At 36.9% G+C, this 21,330-nt stretch overlaps 1 protein-coding gene across 2 annotated transcripts in view; it reads left to right on the top strand.

Annotated features, from left to right (window-relative positions):
* Nucleotides 1-20,326, top strand: part of ARMT1 (acidic residue methyltransferase 1) — a 50,641-nt gene extending 30,315 nt beyond the window's left edge. Inside the window, exons 6-11 of one of the 2 annotated variants that reach the window (XM_054063795.1) lie at nt 7,042-7,359; nt 11,746-11,946; nt 13,802-13,975; nt 15,212-15,454; nt 16,339-16,575; nt 19,188-20,326. In XM_054063795.1, coding sequence (XP_053919770.1) covers nt 7,042-7,359; nt 11,746-11,946; nt 13,802-13,975; nt 15,212-15,454; nt 16,339-16,575; nt 19,188-19,388 — 1,374 coding nt within the window. In that variant the 3' untranslated portion in view covers nt 19,389-20,326. The remainder of the gene's footprint in view (nt 1-7,041; nt 7,360-11,745; nt 11,947-13,801; nt 13,976-15,211; nt 15,455-16,338; nt 16,576-19,187) is intronic. The other variant, XM_054063799.1, reaches the window with a different exon arrangement.
* The last annotated feature ends 1,004 nt before the right edge of the window (nt 20,327-21,330 follow it).

Below are 21,330 nucleotides of genomic sequence, written 5' to 3'. Positions count from 1 at the left end.
TTTGCTGTGCCTGCACAAACAGGTTTATTATTTAAAATATTATTTTAAATATTATTTAAAAGAACGTATTTATTGTTTCATAGTTGTGCCTCAGATATATTCATTAGCTCTATATGTTTACACTGCTTTAAAAATCATCTGTATAAACATATAGAGCTAATGAGTATATCTGAGGCACAACTATGAAACAATAAATACGTTCTTTTAAATAATATTTATGTGATATTGCAGGTTTTCTGAGAATTCTTCTACTCAGTTTCTTTAAAAATTCTAATGAGGAATTTAAAGGAATTGATATAACACTATTTTATCTTTCTCATAAGGAACAGGAAGTAGAGTGTCTTGGCTTCCAGATACCCTACATTATCTTGTTTCACTGCATGGTAAACCTGTACTTCATAACTGTAAATGTTCAGTTGACTCATACCCAAAAAATTGTAGGTGGTAGGATGGCTCTTAAAAGAAAGCACTGTTTTTCTGTGAGGAACCTTTAGAGGAAATCTGTGCAGCAGGAGTGATGCTGAAATAAGAAACGAAGGTTAGGTTTTAGGTCAAGTATTCATCAAATTAACCTAGGTATAATTTGGAAAGGAAAAGGATGTGGTTTAAGGCTTTAATTGCTCCAGGAGAATTTGCAATTAAGAGTTTTTGTAAATTGCCAAGGATGGATGAACAAATTAAGCTTCTGTAGCAGTTTTCCTTTGTTACTTTATAACTGGAAAAGAAGATGTGTACTAAAACCATAATGAAATGTCCGCAGGTACTAGAGCAGCATGGTTGAAGTAGATGGTCAGAACTTAAGAAAAAAAAAGAGAAGAAACTTAGACTGCCAAATATATAGCTAACTGTATGTGACTGAGTCTGTAGAAGTTTTTAACATTAAGGCAACCTTTGTGCGAGTAAGTTTTCAAATCTAATATATCATTTTTTCCACCCCTCTGGCATCACTTTTTTCCTGAACAGAAGACCACCGCTATACACTTTAGAGGATAAAGTGTTCTGATTTGATTCTAAGCAAAGTACTTAGGAGATGAGAAATAGCTGACAGTGTGCTCTGGAAAAGAAAGAATTTGTTGTAGAAAAGATAAATATTAAGTACCACAAGGGTTATAAATTTTAGTTACTGCTGAAAATACTCCTTACCAAACTGTATCAAATTTTCTAAGACTGAAATGAGACTGAGAGAGAACCTGTACCAAAGACTTCACAGGTCTTTTTTGAGAACATTTTGTTCTCATATCTCACTTCAAGCACAGGAGCGTAAGAACAGAGTGTAGGTTGCTCGCTAAGTAAGCCAAAATCAGGAGATGTTTTAAACCAGGATGAGCGCTTAATTTGTGACTTGTTTTGCAAGTTTGCTCTTACTGCCAAAACATTTCCAAAGTTGAACTAGTCGTATGAAAAATATTTTCCTATTATTATTGTGCATATGCCAAATACATAATTTATTTAAACCATTTAATACAGAAATGTATTGCTAAATTATTAACATTGCCTTTCAAATGAAGTGTGTGCCATTAGGGCTTATCTAGAGGCTGCAGATTCCTATAGTGCTGTTTCAGTTTAGCTGCTTAAATTTGCAGATACTGAGTAGATCTGTTGAGAAGGTTTTGTATTCACAGAAGTGTAGTAAGAAATACAGTATTGAAAAAATAATTGAAAACTCCAAATTGCTTTACATCCACAAATCTAACAGATCACCTGCTGGGTGTCTTATTTGGTCACAGGAATTGCATCAGTGGTATAAAGTTAGTTTGATTTTGTCATATACTTTGCTGTGCAGTTTAAACAAGCATGTGGACAAAATTGCATATGTTTTGAACGTGTTTCCCTGTGAAAGAGAAAAGCAGAAATCCATACAGATCCTGTGCCAGAAGATGCAAACACACGGCAGCATGTTTCTGGGCTTTAATTGATGGTTTTCTGTGCTTTAATTAATGGAATTGCATGTAGCAACGTTAACATGGCATGGACTGAGTAGAAGTGATACTTGCCTGTGTTTGCCTGAAAATTCCAGGGCCAAACATACTGTCCATCTTCTGTATTACGGAATAATTTGATGGCCTGATTCCCCCAGTTTTCTCTTTAAATTCTTCCCAAGTGTATAGAAACCATCACAAGTCTCCTCCAGCAAGTCTCAGTCATGGCACTGATCCCTGACATCTCTCTGAATCATTACTAGTTTTTCTTTCTAGGTAGTTCTTCACTCCTCCTCCTTGGGATTTCTCTGAGCAACCTCTCTTGACCAGGTGCCTTTCTTTATGTCCCAGGAAGAGGCAGCTGTCTAATGACCAGTTAAACAGATTGTAGATTCTGAAATTCTTGATGAAGAAAATGAAAGTCAGGTTGGTTATATTCAAGCAATACTTTTTGCAGGTTATAAGGTTAATGTGTAAGAGTAATTCAGGCTGTTCTTTCACATATTTTATACTCCAGTATTTGTTGCAGTTAGCTGATTTTCATTTTAGCATCATTAGCAAGGAAATGATGATTTTATCTATTCTGCTTTTCAAAGAGCAAACAACAGAAACTAATATAATCTCAAAACTAATGTAAGTGAAAATAGCAAGCCGTCAAGCTGTTTATGTTGTAATCTATTGCTTTTCTTTTTGAATCCAGAACATCTTGTATTTCTGATGGAATTTTGCAATAGCTTGCTTCTGGAATTCTGAAAATATTGTACATACCTTTATCCTGGCAGTGCTGAATATCAATTTTACATTTGATGGAAAATAACTTTTAAATGCTGCCCAGGTGTCTAGACTGAGAATCAAAATATCTGTTCTTCCTATATGCCCAGACAATGATTAGTGATCATGGTAATCATAATTAGAGAATTATGATATTCTTTGAAAATGTCTCCGTTATTTATTTAAAATAAATCTGAGAAAAAAAGCCAGTGTCCTTACAGGAAGCACAACAGAGTCATTGCTACTAAAAGCGTCTTTGAATTTCTGTGATCTTTATTCCACAGAAGTCAGTGAAACTTTTGTCACCAATTTAAGTTTAAATTTAGTTTTAAGTTTAAATCTTGGGATTTCCCCTAGAATATGTCAGGTGCAAAGCTGGTATCAAGTACGAAAAGGTCTTTCGGAAGAGTAATCTCTCTTACAGTGTTTCTGTGAAAACAATACTTTTATTTGACATTTAAAAAATGGCATGCTCTGTGCACAATCGATACAAGATATTTTAATAACAGAACTTAAATATCATTGTGATTTTGATGGATAACTAATTAAGGAGGAGCTATAGAGGTTTGCCTAGTCAGTGATCCTTAGTTTACATTGAAGCAGGAGAGAACAAGTTCCTTTAATGTATTTGGTGCAGCTGCCCATTGCTTTAGCCATGGCTGAGATATAAATGGGGTTCAGGAGAAGTATGTCCTGTAGTTTGCCCACAGGGCTGCTGGGTCATGCAGACCGTGTGATTTAGATGGTCATGTTCTACTTGCAGCCCGTGGGGAAAACTCTCCGTTTTAACTAGAACAACAAATGATGATTGTGATGATTGAGTTTCCCTTCCAGAGAGAAATTGTTTTAGGAGCTACTCCATGTGTAGGAACAGTGAAAGACAGAAATGAATGCTCTTTATTCCTGAAAGACTGTTAATTAAAGCTTCACACCTCCTCAGTGGGCTGAGTGGAAAGGGAAGCCTTCATGCCATATTTTCTTCTGGAGGTGTTTTGAGGGGAAACCTTTGCAGAACTTCTCACGGCCTGTTTTAATCTTTTGGACTAGATGAAAATAAAGATTTTAGTTTTTGCCCTGTTTGGTTAAGTAAATGAGCAATTAAATTTGTGTTTATTTACAACCATCATAAAATGCCACAGTGCTTTTGGGATGCGGACCTGTTGTGCTTCAGTTGTGCTGGTTATGGTTTTGTTTTGTTGTTGTTTGGTTTTTTATCTTTAGGAAGGGAGAAATAGAGAAGGTAACTCAAAGCTCTGGAAAACAGTTTGAACAACTGAATCACTTTGGAGTAGGTAGTGTTCATTCAGATGTTCTAAAGAAATTCAAAGTTGAAATAGATTGATCATTAATTATAATATGTAATCTGACACTTAAAGCTGCATCAGAAATAATGACTAATTTGACTAGTATCCACTTTAAAAAAAATGATTATTGTATGAAATGACAGACCAACAGATCTTATATGTGTACAGGATGTGCTAGCTAAAATCTTGAGCAATATGAAAGAATACAGTAGATTAAGGAAGAGTTACCACAGAATTAAGAAAATGGATTGTAGGTTCAACAGAGTGAGGGTGTGTATTAATATGTGTTATTAATTAAAAGATCTTATCACTCTTGTTTAGTCTCTTTAATTTATCACCCCCTTTAATGTGATCACAACTCCCTCACTTTTACAGTGTTAAACACAGCTCTTTTAGCTGTTAATTAGAAAAGAGCCTCTCCTCTCTCTGCTGAAAAGACAATTAATTTTCCCCACCTGTTACAGCTTGAACGCTTCCTCTGTGGATGCAGCTGACATCATATCGAACATATGATTTCTCACAAGGGAGACCTTGCCAGTGTCTTGTGCAATGGTCTGGGTACTTTACATCTTCTCTAGTCTAATGCAGGTAGGATGTAAGCGGGTGAGTGTGAGTGGACTGCGTACTGGCCTGAGTGAGTAACTCTAAGTACAGCACTATGTTGTATGAGCCCATTTCTCTTGTCTCAGAGAGTTTAAGGACCTTTAGTGCTGCTTTCTACGCCCATGAGCGTGGCCATGGTTGATCTGCCACACCTCTTCTGTCTAACAATCAAGTAATTGATAATCAGTCATCTACCCTGGGTAAATTGACCTAATGTCTAATTCTGTTTTATTTGAACATCAGTTTCCATAATTACTCATGTGTTCAAACTGTGTTGTGCATCAGCGTTGGGCAGCTTTTTTGGCCCTACAAGCTTCATACTGAAACTTTCATATAATTCACAGCCCTGGGCCACCAGCTGTAAACATTGAGGAACCAAAGAGAAAACATGAGCTATTGCAGTTCCATCCCTTCAGTCTTCTGCGGGTAGAAATTCTTTTATCGACCTGCACTGATTGCTTAGGCTCTTAGGGGTTTTCTTCTAGTTGGGATACCACCTTTACGTGCTCCAGTCCCTAAATTTCCAGATGCTGTTCAACATTCAGGCTGACCTTGCTGAAGCTAGCCAGCGTAAACATTCTCCGTTCAAGAGAGATTTCAAGGAGGATTGTTCAAAATTTTAGTGTTTTGAGTCTTATGGCTTTTCATTTTGTAAATTACTTGTGGTTTGGTTTTTTTTTTGTTTTGTTTTGTTTTTTTTTTAATGTTTGGGTATCAACAGGCTTCCAGTTTCTTATTATATACCTTGATCTTTTGATTCAACTGTGTGTGTTTGCAGATGTTCACAATTTGAAACAAGATTGTAATTAGGTAAGCTCCCTGGTACTGGCAAATTACTTCTGCACTACCTTTCTGAAAGGAGAAATACACATTGCTAAAAACTACGGTTGAAATAAACCACTCTTTATTCTTTGCTGTAATGGCCATAATGTAATTGTAAACACAGGTGGGACTTTTCCGTTAATAGGACTTGTTTAGAATAAAAAAGAGAAAATTTTATTCTTGTATATGAATGTATAAGCATTCTTAATATCGTTATTGTAGGGAAAGAAAGGTGTTCACAAGCTGACTAAATGAGAGATGATTTCTTTCTTTATGTTCAGATGGATGATTTTTCTTTCATTTTTCTATCATAATTTGCTTTTGTGCTGTCATGGGTCAGGATACACAGTTCTGTCAATCTGCTCTGCCCTGTTGTGTCAATAAAAGGAAAGACTCATAGATGTCAGGGGCTGAATGAGAAACATGACAAAATGCCAAAGATCTGAGGATGTCCATGAGCAGTAAATCCTATGGGTTATTCACCAGGTAGCCTTATCTTACAGTACCCTGTCTCTGTGCAGGAGACAATGTTGTTTTTGAGTGTATTACTTCTGAAATGCAAGGGAGTGACATCTTGGGAGGGGCAGAGGTGGAGAATTACAAGCGTGCTAGATAAAACTGCCATCCCATTAGTCCTTCCCCAGTCATGCTTCTGCACACCAACAGCCTAGCTGAACAGCAGATGAGGGCAGTTGTGGGCTCTGTGGAATGGCACAGCTCTTCATTGACTTTCTGTATTCCTCAGGCAAACTGGACATCATGTTAACAGGGATATCACTTTCTTCAGAAGATGATGTAGCACAGAATAATTCCCTTTTTGACATTTTTTCTTAGTGATTCACAATGTAAGGATTTCTTCTTTGAGATTAAATTGGTATTTGAGCCTTTGCACCTTTTTATACTTACTGTCATTATCTTTTGGGTTTTTTTGTTTGGCCTCTTGCTCCCCATTTCCGTGTATAAATAATCGCAGGATTTTTTGGTCACATTCAAGTAAACTTAGAGATCATGTCTGATTCTGTTCTTAGCACTATACTGAAGGAGTTCATATATGTTCTTTTGGTCAGCCCTGAATTGGTCAGGTAGTTTGACTAAGATGTTTGTTGTTTTTCCCTTCCAAATTATTCTATGCTGTGCTGTGCTGTGCTGTGCTATGCTATGCTATCCTATCCCATGCCATGCCATGTCATGCCATGCCATGCCATGCCACGCTAGTCTTCTATTCCTCCCCCCCTGAGGTTTAGTACTTTGTTTTATTAGTGTTACATTTTGTTCACCAATTGTTTTCTATGTCATAGTATCTGAATGAATAAATAAGATGGCAATGTATGTACAATAAAAAGAAAATGGTTTCTATTTATTTGCAAATTGTATAATGTGTATAATGTTTTATAACTTCTTGCAGGCCACACTTCTGTAATGTGATTATAGCAGGCTTTGGGCTTTCATCAATTTCAATGGGAGCTCTCCTGTGAAGCCCTAATGTTAAGCCCATATAAGCAGTATGGGTTCTAATTTCTCTATCTGCAGTACCTGCTTCTGAGTTATTCCTTGCTCTGTATGTGAAGAGGAGGGTTAATGACAAATTTTAGAAGCCTAGTTTAACCTTCCATGTATTTCAGGATCTTGGCAGCGCTGTAATAGGGAGACAGAGTTTGGAGATGGAGATCAGAAACCTCCAAGATAAACTGACTACTAACCAGAAAGCTTTGGATGCTGCAAAGCAAGAACTGCACAATCTGAAGAAATCTTCCAGTGAGCTGGATGGAAGCTTGAAGAGCAGCAAAGAAGAGACTAGGAACGCTCAGAGCTCTTTAGTGTCTTTTAAAGAGCAAATTGCTACCCTACTCAGTAGTGGATCTGCAATAGTTAAACCTTCTGAGAAGGCTATTTTGGAGAGGATCCAAGAAATAAATTGCAAAGAGGAGAGTAAAGAAATAGTAAGTCAGCAACTACTGCACTTGCCCAATGTCTGTATTTATTCTCTTTGGATCCTTTTTGTTTCATTCATCTGTGAGAGTGTTGGTTTCTTATGCTTAGGTTTTAAAATTACAGGAAACCTTTGATTTTGTTGTCTATTCATTTGACATGATATATTAAAAGTGTCTTTGTTTTATTAAGTAGGAAGAGGTCAGAAAGATTTATTATATGTGAACAATATTATTTATTCATGTGAACAATAAAAAACATGGAGCTGTCTTTCAGTTAAGACATGGAAATTTGGTTTCAGTGTCACTTAGTGGACATCAAAAGTGTCTGCGTGGTCACTGTGATGTAGTGGAGTATGTGAACAAGAAGCAATTTGCTGCTACAATAGTGACTTCAAACCTGTTTCTCAAAGCAGATAGAATTAATGAGGCGATTTCTTTCCCCCCAATCCTCAAAACCTGCACCTAAAAAGAAAAGAGCTTTTTTTCTTACACTTGCAGTTAAACATTGTTGAAACTGCAACTGTCCGCCCTCCAGAAGAAAGACGATAGGGAGGCTGCCTGGCTATTCTAATGCTCTGGCTCAAGGCAATTTGGCTGGTAGTGTTTGCAAAGGTGTGTTTGCATGTACAGCAAGAATAGGGACAGCTCAGGGGTAAGTTGAGCCAGAATGCAATCTGACCAATGGCAGTATCCTGACACTGCACTGAAGATTCTCACTTGCTTATGTAGGCATGTATTATTTTGTCAGCGAGGTCTGTTATTTAATTAGAAGTCACACTAAATCAAAAGCTGTTGTCAGTAAGCCACTGAGAAAACCTTCTGTGTCCGTGCCAGATTTTAAGATCTTTGTTGATAGTTTTTCATGTCAGCAAATATTTTTGTATTCTGTCCAAGAGGAAATAGGTCTTGAAAACATCCCTGTGCATTTTGATTACATATTTTGTTAAAAATACCGAACAGCTTCCCTATACCTTAGTATGAGAGTCAGTATGCTGACTTTCAAGGAAAACAGGCTTTGTGAAGATTATTAATGTTTGAAAGTGATCCACTGAAGTGGAAGTGTGGCAGTAATTTTTCAATGTAGAAGCTCTTTACAGTTTTTTTACATGTCATGGAGTATTGTTTCTATAAGCAAAATGCTTTCAGAATTAAATGTAATGAGAATTTTATGTGCATGGGTGTTTGTACTATTTGATGTTTTGCCATATAGTAGACTGCTGAGATATTGATTATTTTGAGAACTGCTGAGAAACGCAAATTTAAGGTGACTAGTACCTGTTGAGTAAAAAGGTTTCGCACCTGTCAATACTTTCAGGTGACCTTCTGCTTTTGTAAGATTCAGTTGCAGCTCAGTCCATTTGCGTACTGTATTGGGCAGCTGTTAGTCTCTTTGTTGATGTATTATATAATACATGCATACTGTTTGCTACTTATTTAATTTCTTATTGTTCTTGATTTTATTCCTTAATATTCAATTTACATGCCGGATTGTCCACTTGATCATCCGGCAGAATAGTAGTCTTGGGGATGATTCAGAGTTGGTCTTTATTTTGTTGCAGATACAAACTTTTCCAGCTGCTTGAGAGGAATGTGACTGGGTCTCCAAGTATCAGTATTGTGGAGAAATCATGTTCTGTTATAGATTGCTACCGTAAATTATACAATAATCAACTATTCTTTTTGTAAACAGCTGTAATTATTATTTTAGAGGAAAAGGCACTGAGCAACCTGGTCTAGTGGAAATTGTCACTGCCCATCGTAGGGGGGTTGTAAATAGATGATCTTTAAGGTCCCTTCCAACCCAAACCATTCTACTGAACATGAGCCAGCAATGTGCCCAGGTGGTGAAGAAGGCCAATAGCATCTTGGCTTGTATCAGAAATGGTGTGGCCCGCAGGACCAGGGACGTTATTCTGTCCTTGTACTCGGCACTGGTGAGGCCGCACCTCCAATATTTTGTTCAGTTCTGGGCCCTTCGCTACAAAAAAGATGTTGAGGCTCTGGAGCATGTCCAGAGAAGAGCAACGAAGCTGGTGAAGGGGTTGGAGAACAAGTCTTATGAGGAGCGGCTGAGGGAACTGGAGTTGTTTAGCCTTGAGAAGATGAGGCTGAGGGGAGACCTTATTGCTCTCTACAACTACCTGAAAGGAGGTTGTGGAGAGGAACGAGCTGGCTTCTTCTCCCAAGTGACAGGGGACAGGACAAGGGGGAATGGCCTGAAGCTCCGCCAGGGGAGGTACAGGCTGGACATCAGAAAAAAAATTTTCACAGAAGGGTCATTGGGTACTGGCAGAGGCTGCCCAGGGAGGTGGTTGAGTCCCCATCCCTGGAGGTGTTTAAAAGACGAGTAGAAGAGGTGCTCAAGGACATGGTTTAGTGGTTGATAGGAATGATTTGACTCGATGATCTGAGAGGTCTTTTCCAACCTAGTGATTCTATAATTCTATGTTCAGAAACAGGTAGTTTTTCGTAGCAGTGTTGAAATTCATTTGAGTGCAATGCTGTAACCATATCCTACCTACCTCTCCTCAAAAAGATCTTTTAATTATTGCTAACGATTGCAATAGAAATTAACTGCCCAACTCCCCCCTTTTTATTTTGTCTGAGGATGCTGTGGGTCTAGGCCTGGGCCTGGTGCTTGCACATACCCTCTTCTTAGCACAAGAAAAAAGTACAGCTTAACACAAGAGAAAAATGACACTCGGGAAGATTTTGCTGAGGAATGTTTAGTTACAGCATGAATAAACCCTGCTGTCCCCAGAGCAGGAACTGTCTCTGGAAATGAGTATTTGCTGCTTCTTGTAATCCAAGAAATAAAAGGTCTCTGTTTGACATTACCTGGCAGTCACATTAAAACAAAAAGCAGGAAATGTGGGTTTTTTTTTGCAAACTGGCTGATCATGTCGCATGAATTATTGGCACAGGAAATTGTGGAATTCAGAACTGCAGGACCAATAATGCAGCAGTTGTAAGTTGGTGGATGCAGGCTTGGGTGGGTAGTGTAGGTGCAACTCTGTTTTATGAAATCCCTTAGATTGTCCCTAAGCCAAGGCTGAACGTTACTCCAAGATGCTGTGGAAGATAAACTGACAGATCTGTGGTTTTGTGGTCTCTCCTTCTGTGATGTGAAGATCCCTCACCTTCTCATGTTTATGGACCTTCAAATCCTGTAAAGCCCCACGTGGCAGGGCTGTGCCCAGAGCCACTCTACAGCCTAATAAAGGGGCTCTGAGTTCTCTATGGGCACAAATTACTGAAAGCTTTTTTTTTTTCCTACTGAGTGACATGTGATGCAGAAGAGCATAAAATTGTGTTTGTAGAGTCTTGCAGTTTTATTATTGTTTAGTGTTTTCTACCACTGTATGAGCAGCAGTAATTTCTCAGTGTTGTTTAGATGGGTTGGGTAGGAACTATTTTTTGTATTTAATTGCAATCTGAGTTGGAAATGTTCCTGTGCCAATAAAATTAATGGGAATTTTGTGTGCTTATTGCTCATTTTATTGACAGAAGGCAGACAGATGCTTAAAATGAAGACTGCTTGGAGATGAGTGTCTAAACACTGAGTTACAAATGCAATATAATTAATTACACAACCAAATAATTATATGACAATAAGAAGAGGAGAGAGGGAAAAAGCAAGCAACTTTTTGGATAGAACTGTCTTTCAGTATTTGTCAGTAGTGTCATCAGATGCTTTCAAGCATTTAATTTGTATCTAGTTTACAACTTAATATCCATTACATTACATGTGGATGTTGCAAAGTTTACAGTGTAGAGCTAGAGGTGTTTTCAGAATTGTTAGTCTAGTTTCTTGTTATGTTATTCTTCTAGCCTTCGGTATTGGCTTGATTACGTATTTATTTTTTCTAGCAAAATCTTTTACTTAAACATTCTTTAACAGTTAACAGTTGGGAGGCGCTTCTCTGAGTCTTATTTATCCATATATACACTCTCACCTACATGCTGCATGTATTTCCTAAATTGCTTTTATCTGTCTTTTCCACTCAGATCCTTGGTAGACCAGTATTTTTACTGGCTGATTTTAGACATTAGTTGACTGCCAGTTATTGCTAGTTTGATAATATGTTCAGAAAATTTGTTTCTAAATTAGCCTGCATTATTTTTTTACAGATATCACCCCCTTTTAGTTGGTTGACTTGTGTTAAATATGTCTTCTGCTGTTCACTTTTGGGTATCTTACACAGCACAACTTCTGCCATTTTCTCCTAATGGCTGCAGCAGATTTTTCTCTTTTTGTCTTTTTTTTTAAATGTATGTATTTTAAAGATAGATATTTTGTCCTCTTTTAAATAATTTGTAGATGGATATTTCATATTTTTCAATATTTCCATGCCCACCTAACCCCATGTTTTTTGTTCGTTGCTTGCTCCCTAGATGATATCTCAGCTTGAAACCCAAATAGCTAAACTGACTGAAGCTTTGGAAAATCAGACCAGATTATACCAAGAAGCTCTGGAGAGGAGCAGGAAAGCAGAAAAATGTTCTGAGACTTTCCAGGATCAAGTGAAATACTTGGAAGAGGAATTACTGGCTGTAGATCTGATCCAAGACGGTTTGAAGCTTGAGAAACAAAAAGTAGTTGCATGCATTACTTTCTTTTGCATAAAACACAGTAAATGCAGAGATACAGCCAACTGTATTGCATTGATTAGCTATTGAGTAATTGTAATTGAGTATTACAGTACTGCAAGTAATGCAGATTAGCAAAATCAAGCATCACGTAGGGAGTAGTAATGTCTTTTTGTTAACCATAAATTTTATTTGGAAAAAGTAGCTAAGATTTTGAGTTCCAGGACTGTTTAATGTGGAAAAAACTCAGCAAATTAAAAAAAATCTTTGTAAATGCATCAGATGTCCATCAAAGATTCTCTGATCTCAAAGCTTTCTCTGATCTCTCTGTCTTTCTCTAATGTATCATCTGACCTGCAGTCTCACAAGATCTTCCGGTCTTTGATTTTTTTTTTGTATCCTTAGACCATCAAGGCTAACAGGATTTTTTTAAAATGTGAAATTATTTAATTATTTTATTATTTTAAATTTAATTATTATATTAGTAATTATATTATTTTTAGTTATAATTATGTAATTATGTGAATGAACAGATTGTCATCTGTGTACAAAGGAAATGACATAGTTTAAGAAAATGACATAGTACCTGGTAACTTAAACCAGACGTCCAATACAGCTAAGAAAAACAAAGTTGTAGCATATTACTGGGCCAAGAACAATGCTTAGAAAGTTGAATTTGTGAAGATTGGTGCTGTCTGTTTTGCTTTATTCTATCATATAATAGCTTTTATGAATGAAGCATGCACTGCTTTAGGAGCAAACCAGAAAATGGAGCTGTTCTCTTCCCCTCTGCTTCCTCTGTGAAGAACATGTGGCCCTAATTTCTTAATTTCTCTCTATGTTTAGCTGCAATAAAGAAATTTTTGTTTTATTGTTTTTCTGTTAATGAACTGTAGCGCTTGCTGCTGCTGCTGTTGCTGTTTTTACTTTTTGAACTAGAAACGCTACAAAACAAAAGGAGATTCTTGTTATCTTTCATCATCCTGTGTTGAAGCAACAGCTATGGAACTGCTTTGTTGTTTCTTTTTTTTCCCTTTGCTGTTTCTTTGCGAAGATTATGCCTTGCAACAGAAGTAAGAGGAAACAAGGGCAAACATAGTTCTTAGTGAGAATGATACCTTTGGGTTTTGCAAGAGAGGCTAATTGAGTCCAGGGAACTAAGGCAGTTTTTAAAGAGTTAGCACAGCAGGACAAAAGAATGAAAAAACTGATTAAAGAATATTTGATATCTGTATATGTTTACATCAGTAAACCAGATGGAGACACAAATAAAATAATCTTTAAAACAATCTATAAACCAATAACAGTTACCTCAAAAAGTCGCTGTTCCAAAGAAGGGGAAAAGGCTGACCACACTAACATTCTCACACCTCCTCAGCCTACACTGGATTTCACCCATCCATTGGATCTCCCTGGTATCAGTTTTATTTGTTTCAAAGCTCACAACACTGGGAAATCACAGCACTTGCAATTAGTTGAGATGTAGCTGTCTGTTCTAACTTCTCTCTGCCCCTGCGTGGTCCTGTAAAGCACAGATGGGAACTGGAGTCAGAAGCAGACATGCATACCTTATGCTCATCTTACTGCAGCAGAACAAAAACCAATCCGGTCTTACTAAGAAGATAAATACAGTAGGCTCAGGGATTATGAAGAAAATGAATGTTGACTAAAAAAGTGCAAATGGAAAATCTGCAGTTGTGTCAGGAGTGTGCATTTTAAATACACCTCTTTAGTACATTATTTCTTGTTGTTGGCAGACTTGGTTATGTATAATTGTTTGCCAGTATAAGGGAATTGCTTTTCCATTGTACTTCAGGACTTCTAACTAAGTTTTAATTTTACCCACTTTTCCACATCCTAGTATCTGAAATTTCTGGAGCAACTTAATGAGAAGATGAAGCTGGATAGCCTAGCAGCAGAGGTTGGATTTGATATGAATGTGAATGCGATTCTAGCTCGGGTAGAGCAGTTACTGAAAATGGAAGGTGATGCAGTGATGGAAAACAAGACTATGGCATATAGCCTAAGAAGGAAGGTAGGCAAAAAGATGTACTCTTACTGTTTGTTTCAAAGATAAACATTGGATGGCTCTATTTCTATAGTGGCTTGCTAGGGGCAGCAGATTGGAACTTCATATATCTACATGGAATTTCAAAGGTATCCATTACATATAAAGAAGATAATAAACGTTTGCAAACTGTGCAAACAGACTGCATATTAAAACAACTAAAACTAACAGTAGGTTAAATACGTGATACTGCTTTTCACAAACTTTGAATAAGTGCATGAAGTTATGCATGTTTATACATGTATGTCTGTCTACTTTTTAATAGGCACTTATAATATACCTCTGTAAACAACTACTGTTGATATTTAAATCTGAAAGGATCTGCTGGCAAGGGAGGGCATCTTACACAAAATTCTCTAGAAACTAGTAGGACTTCGGTTGTACTTCACCAAGAATTTCAGCATTTCCAACAAGAACTGTGTTCGTTAAGGAGCAAATCTATTCAAATTTGGTTAAACGCTCCTCCATCATCCTGTTACAATGGAGTGAGATTTTCTGATTTTAGGCTTACCAGAGTGGTTTAGAGCTTAGAATAAGATCTCTTACAGGTTTAAAACAACACTGTTTTGTGTTTTTTTTCTGGAAGCAACTGCTTTTCTGGCAGGGAGTATAGTAAGTATGTTAATATTCCTCAGATTTCTAGAGTGAATCCTGGCAGCTCAGCTCATGTAAACTGAAAACAGGTAGCGCTTAAGCACCAAAATTACAAAACTAAGCTGCTGGGCTTTGTATTGGAGCAGTAGATGAAAGCTTTCTCATTTCTGTGTGTTAATTCTGTTGCTTGCACGCTAGACTTAATTAACTGATTAAAGATGGAAATAGCTTAAATTACCACCACTGAAACCATTGTCTCCTTAATGAATGTCTCTTACCATCTGACATTTGACAAGAGTCTTATTTCAGACAACCTCAGATATGACGAATGGTGCAGAAGCTTTTATGTTCAAATGGGTGCAGCCTATATGTAAATTAATTCTGAAAGGTAATGCACAAATTCAGAGGTAATGCACCAATTCACAATGAATTGGTAAGATAAGAGGTATCAGGTTAGTGTATATTTATACTGCTTTACAGAGTTTCCAAGAGAGGAATAGGAGTTAAGGTTAAATATGTAACATGGGGATTAAATCTGCAAAAGCATCTGTGTAGTACCATTGTCTTTCACATATATTTTTTCAAATATCCTTCTACTTGGAAAACAAGTTGAAGACTCAGAAAGAAAAACTTGAAAGCAAAGAGCTGCACATGAACCTTCTGCGGCAGAAAATAACCCAGCTCGAAGAAGAGAGGCAAGGAAGGACCGCCTTAGCTGTGGAGAGGGACGAGGCCAATCTCGCTGTCAGAAAGTTACATAAGATGACAGAGAGGTTACAGAAGCAGCTTGATCTGGCAAGGGAAACGAATACTGATCTCAAAGCCAAGCTGTCTGAAACCAGTGAACTTAAGGTGAGTTAAAAGGTTACGTTTGTGCTTCTATCCATTTTTCTATTCCAAATGGATAGAGCTAGAGTTCATTTACAATAAATGTGTTCATGGAGAACTGCTCAAATACATCTAGGTGAGCAAAGCAAAAGTAATATTACAATGTTTTGAGTATTTTTCAATTTGTCTTAATATACAAAGTAACATTTGTAAAGTACAATGTAAATTTTCAGGTTAGTGTAAGAAAACTATAATACATGCATCCCTTTCTCAACTGTAATCTTTTATTTTCCTGTACATTGCTCACAGAAGATCTGTTCTGAAGGCTAAGTAAAAGAGAGAGTAAAGGTTTTTTCCCCTGCATAAAACAGGCAAGATGCTAAATTTTCATTGTTCCCGTGTTTTGTTACATTGCAGCAGTAATAAATTTCCTGCTTTAACCCAGGTGAAAGCGAGTAGTTCGCAGTTATTAATAGCTTGCAACTACTGGAAGAAAGGAAGATTTCTTTTAAGTGAGTTTGTGACTTGTGGCTGAGGGAGTGAAATAGTTAAGTAGATACATGTTCCAACTGAAGGATTTTTATCAGCAAAACATTTGGCCACTCTTTTTCATACTATTTTTCTAGGGGCTAGCAGAAAGTGATCTCTCCCTGTGTTTTTTTCATCTGTCCGGTTATCTCTTTTCACACAGCTTGTAGCGCATTAACTGTCTTTGAAACACAAATCTTTTTTCTAACTGAGTTGAAATGGGTAAGTCTCCTTTAATAATTATTCAGTTCACATATACATGTGATTTCATCAAGAAGCCATAAAAAACACATTAAAGTGCTTATTCATGATTATCTTGATATTTTTATTGTTAATTTTTGTTATTCAAGTGTGACAAATTTAACATTATGTTATTGCAGATCAAAACATTGGAGCAGAACCGAACAATAGAAGAACTCAATAAGTCTCAAGGCAAACTGGAAAGAATGAAAGAAAAGGTTGAGAAACAACTTTCCTCTGTCAAATCAGAACTTCTTTTAAAGGAGCGTAAAGCCGCTGAAGATAAAGAAAAAAACAAAAATATGCTAGAAGCAGTTACCAGTGAGGTGAAAGTGCTTAAAACAACCCTTGCAGAATTAGAAAAAAGAGAGAAACAGGTAGGTGTATAGGTATTTGACAAGTGTTAACTGTCACTTGGAATATAAGGATGTGGTATAGGTGTAGCAACTATCCATCTGTGCTGAAAGCTTTTGTGAACATTATTAAACAAGGAAATTTTACCTCACACTTGTGAGCCAGCATGGCTGTTGTGATTCTGAAAGGCAAAACTATTCTTCAAGTTGTATATGCAAGAGAATGAATAATAAATACAGGCATTGTTTTCTTTGTTCATTGCAAAATATTATATCACCTTTTGGAGAAGTATAAAAATACTTAAAAAACATAAAGGTATGTTATTTCCATATAGCTTAGGTATAAAACTTCCTTTCAAGTTAACATGGATAGGCCATAAGTTCAAACAATGTCAGAAAAGATCAAAAAATAAAAAACGAAAGAAAGCAAAGCAAACCAGACTTAATATTGAATGTAAATATTTTGGATTGACTTGTGACGTGTAACTCTAAAGTTTAGGTAAGAAAATCTTTTTTTGTGGTAACTCGCCTAGGGAGGGTGTAAGGAGTTTTTGGGAAATACATTAGTAGATGTGTTCCATTCTAATTTAAAAAAAATAGTGAAGTAAATGTATGTAGTTGCCCTGCGTATTTTGTTTAGTAGTAACATTATAGATGGCATAATTGCTGAAAGACAATGGGATGCTTCTTTAAAGTGAAAAATAGGTAATTTTAAATTCCTTATTCTAACCACTTAGAACTTTGTTACATTTTCCAGCTAAATTTTTTACACGATATGTTGGCCTTAGCTTTGACTCTAGATGAAACTTAAGGATGCTATTTCCAAATATCAGTCTATAAAAAAATATTTTTTGCTTACACGGAGAAAAGTCCAACAACCTGGGGATCTTTCTTCCTGGAAAGCATTAGCACTGTTTTGTTTTATAATGAGCATTAGGAATTTGGCAGGAAAACCTAATTTCTTCATATGTTTCATGAGGAAACAAAGCATACTGCACACAGAAGAAGGTATGAATTACATTCAGCAAATTATTCCTTGGAGTCATGCATTGAGTGCTTGCTAAAAACACATAAATGCTGAAATTTTACTGTCTGAAACCAAGGTGTTTCAGGCCACTTGAATATTGTTGCAATATTCTTTACCCAAATTTGAAGAACATAGGAAAAGTGAGGTATGTGGGCTACAAAATGCAATGTGCTTAAGTGCAGCGAAGCACTAATTCTCAAGCTTTGTGGGTCAGTGAAAGGAAAATGTCAGCTTATAATTCAACAGCATTGAAACTATACCGCTATACTGGGAGCAAAGCTGTTTGCAAAACCACTGCCTTGTATTTCTGCAGTGCTGATTAGCAGTAATGGCATTTTGAGGATATAAGAATTGCCAGTAATATTCATAGCATACTCTTCTGTATCTTAACAGCTTACTTAGGTAAAATCCGGCCTTAAAATAAAGCCACTGTTGCTAAATCAGAGAGTTCATTCTAAACTCTCTCTCTGTCTCCAAATAACATGCGAGTTCTATTCCTGACTTCTCCCAGACAATTGCTCAAGGAGAATTCTCTCCTTATCCCCAACTCTGCTTCTTCACCTGCTTTGGACTCCCTTGTTCTTCCTTCCCGGGGAAGATAAATGAGACCAGAATCTAAATTGTATTCCATTCCTCTCTTTAGAAAATTTTACTCAGTGGATGGGAGATATAAAGAAAATTAATCATGAGTGCTTACTGCTGCAGCAAACTCTGGTTTTAAGTCTTTGGTGATATTTGTCTTTTATTTCTCTCCTTTACTTCGAATTGTGACTATCTTAGAAATATTAAACTTCTATTGAGGAAAGCCCTAAACAAAGAGTTGGGTGCTACTTCTATTAGCTTGTAGTACTTCAACAGAACTGTTGCATTGTTTCTAAAGCTGAAATCGGTTTCTCACCTTAATCTAGATTTATGCTTTAGCAGGAAATTTTAAATATTTGTTCATGGGTACTTACAGCACTGTACCACTTAAGGGTATAAACACACATCCTGCTCCATATGAGACACACGATAGTGTTCCAAAGCTCATTATGTGCATTTACTGGGCTGCATCTTGAATTTTGGCTGCATCCTGATTCCAAGTCAAAGTCAGAATTAAGGATGTGCCAAACCTCCAACTTCAAACTTTCTCCTTTTTGTTGTGGTTTCCACAAGAAAGTGCAGGGTGGAGTGGTGTGGTGGCAGACAGTGGTCAGGAGCTTGAGGTCAGGATCAGCACCTTAGCCTGTGCTGTGGGATATGCCCACCACAGTTTCCAGTTTGTTTGTGTAGTTTGCAGTCATCTAGGTCAAGTACGATTCCTGTCTTTTCCTCAGTTTTTTGCTGTTGATTCAGCAGGGAAGATATGCCTATGAAGGATACTGAAGAACACTTGAAACCATGTTTGTGTTTAAGATCCTTAGCACCTCAGCCATTTACCTGTTCTGTTGTTTGAGGTACACCCCAAAAGGCTGTTTCTGTCCTCTTTAATGACAACAGAAATTACTATATTTTGCACTGCTAATACAAATGCTTGTGGTTGTATGTATGCATGTTTATATGTTTCGCCAGACATCTCCTTTGCTTGGTATTTCATTTATTAGTGATTGCTTTCTGTTTGTTCTTGCAGCTGGCAGAGTTCCGAGAGGTGGTCTCACGGATGCTGGGCCTCAACATTGCCAGCCTGGCTCTTCCTGACTATGAAATCATTACACGTCTTGAAGAACTAACTCATGCTCATCAGCACCACTACTTCCCCTGTGTCTGCCTCAAAGCTGTGGCGAGGGCACCAGAGGAACACTCACAAAGAAACATTCGGCTTCTTCACTAAAACACACATTTTGTAAGGAGACAGAAGAAAGTAGAATTTCTTTTTTTTGCTTCCCTATCTGCTATACCTACACAGAAAACATATTTATTTCTGTTCCCTACTCTATGCATTCTGACTTGGGCTGGTGTTTAGTGTTTCAGTAGGGAGACTGAGATGAATGGACAGAGTAAAGCCAGCAGCCTAGAGATGGCAAACAAGGAATCCCTGGGCAGCATAATACTTCAGTTATGAAAATGATAGGCAATAGGTGAAAAATATATAGCCCTCCATTGCAGGGGCAGTGAAAGCACGGGCCACCCGAGGTCAGTTCACAGTTTTGGGTAGTACTTGCTAGTAAATGTCAGCTTCAGTGACATTCCTTGTGCTTTGCCTCTGGGCGATGGGGATAAAATAAAGTGTGGGTTGTCCTGCAGCTGCTCCTTTTGCAAAATAGGGCCTCTGCATTTTTACACATAAGGACTTTAGCTTCAAGACAGCCAGCTGGAAGTTAGAGGACTGTCACAATCTTGGAACAAGAGATTTTTTTTTTTCCTCCAGTTGCTTTCCTTTAGTCTGATCTTGTGCCAAAACACAAAGTTACGCATTTTCAGCAAAGGTTCTTTCACAGGGTCCAAGTTTTGTGGCTATTGTAGATATATTTGGTAAAATGGCATGTTACCCTTGGTCATGATGCCTTGAAAAGTTTTCTTCTAGTTGCTGTATTCCTTGGGCAATTAATCCATATGCCAAATATGTGGCAGTTCTTCTGAGTTAATAAGAACTTATTTTAAGATGTTTCTCTACTATGGAATATTGTTGAATTACTAAAGTCTTTATCTTCAGAAAAGCAATGACGATGTCCAGAATTACCTCTTAATGATAAAATCTGCTTCTCTATCACCCTTTTGGAGTGTTGTTAAATGTCATGATTTTTTAAAAAGAAATTTGAACAATAAATCAGTTTTAATAGCACCCTCAAACATGATCCTGTGTTTTTAGTTGTCTTTTCTCATTATATGTTTTAAATGAATGTGTAGAACAGTAAAGAAGGCATACCTATTTATGTATGACCATTGTGGACTTTCTATAGCATCTCAGCAAATTATAACATGCTCACTAAAACTGAGCACACTATTTCGAGAAAATGTGAGACTTTTTCAAGTGTGGTAATTTTGGTATTTGGCTAGGGACTCAAAGTATTATAGGTTGCTTTTATTTTACTTGCCTCTGAAGAATAATTTCTCAGCGACCTCTCAGTAAAAAAAAAAACAAAAAAAAATCCCAAGATTTTGCAAAATCAGTTCTTTCAGGAGATACACTAAATCTTCTTATCCTTCTGTGGGTCCCTGGATTTCCTATCTTGTTTTATAATGTAACGTTCTTTTTCAGATAAAATTTAATAAAAGGAATAAAGGCAAAAGTGAGTACTAAATTATATACACTTAAACTTAGGAAAGCAGCACAAATTCAAAACAAAATAAAGATTCAGATGTATATATGTTTAGGTTGACCTGTTGATTGGTATTTTAGAGGGTGGAAAAGATGTAATAATTATTTAATTCTTTGTGAGAGAATAGAATTTGTTTCAGCTTGTATTTTGCTGATTCTGTAGAGAGTTCTATAACCAACAAAACCTATTTTCTTCATACATGTTAATAAATACTATACAAAGCATATTTTAGCATATTTTGCAAGTTAAATAAACTGCATGACAAAATCTGGTCCACTGAGCCCAGATAATACATTCATAACTTTAAGCCATAGTCTCAGAGATTGCTACTCATAAAGTAAGTACGCATATTTGGCCATATTTTATGGTTGTGAGATGAATTTGAGGGTCTGTTTACAAAGGCTTGTAGTGATAAGACTGGGGGCAATGGATATAAACTGGAGAGTGGCAGATTTAGACTATGTATAGGGAAGAATTTCTTCACAATGCGGGTGGCAATGCACTGGCACAGGT

This window comes from Cuculus canorus, chromosome 3 (genome assembly GCF_017976375.1).
Source record: "Cuculus canorus isolate bCucCan1 chromosome 3, bCucCan1.pri, whole genome shotgun sequence".
Classification (NCBI taxonomy): domain Eukaryota; kingdom Metazoa; phylum Chordata; class Aves; order Cuculiformes; family Cuculidae; genus Cuculus; species Cuculus canorus.
This window is presented reverse-complemented; position numbering and strand designations above follow the sequence as displayed.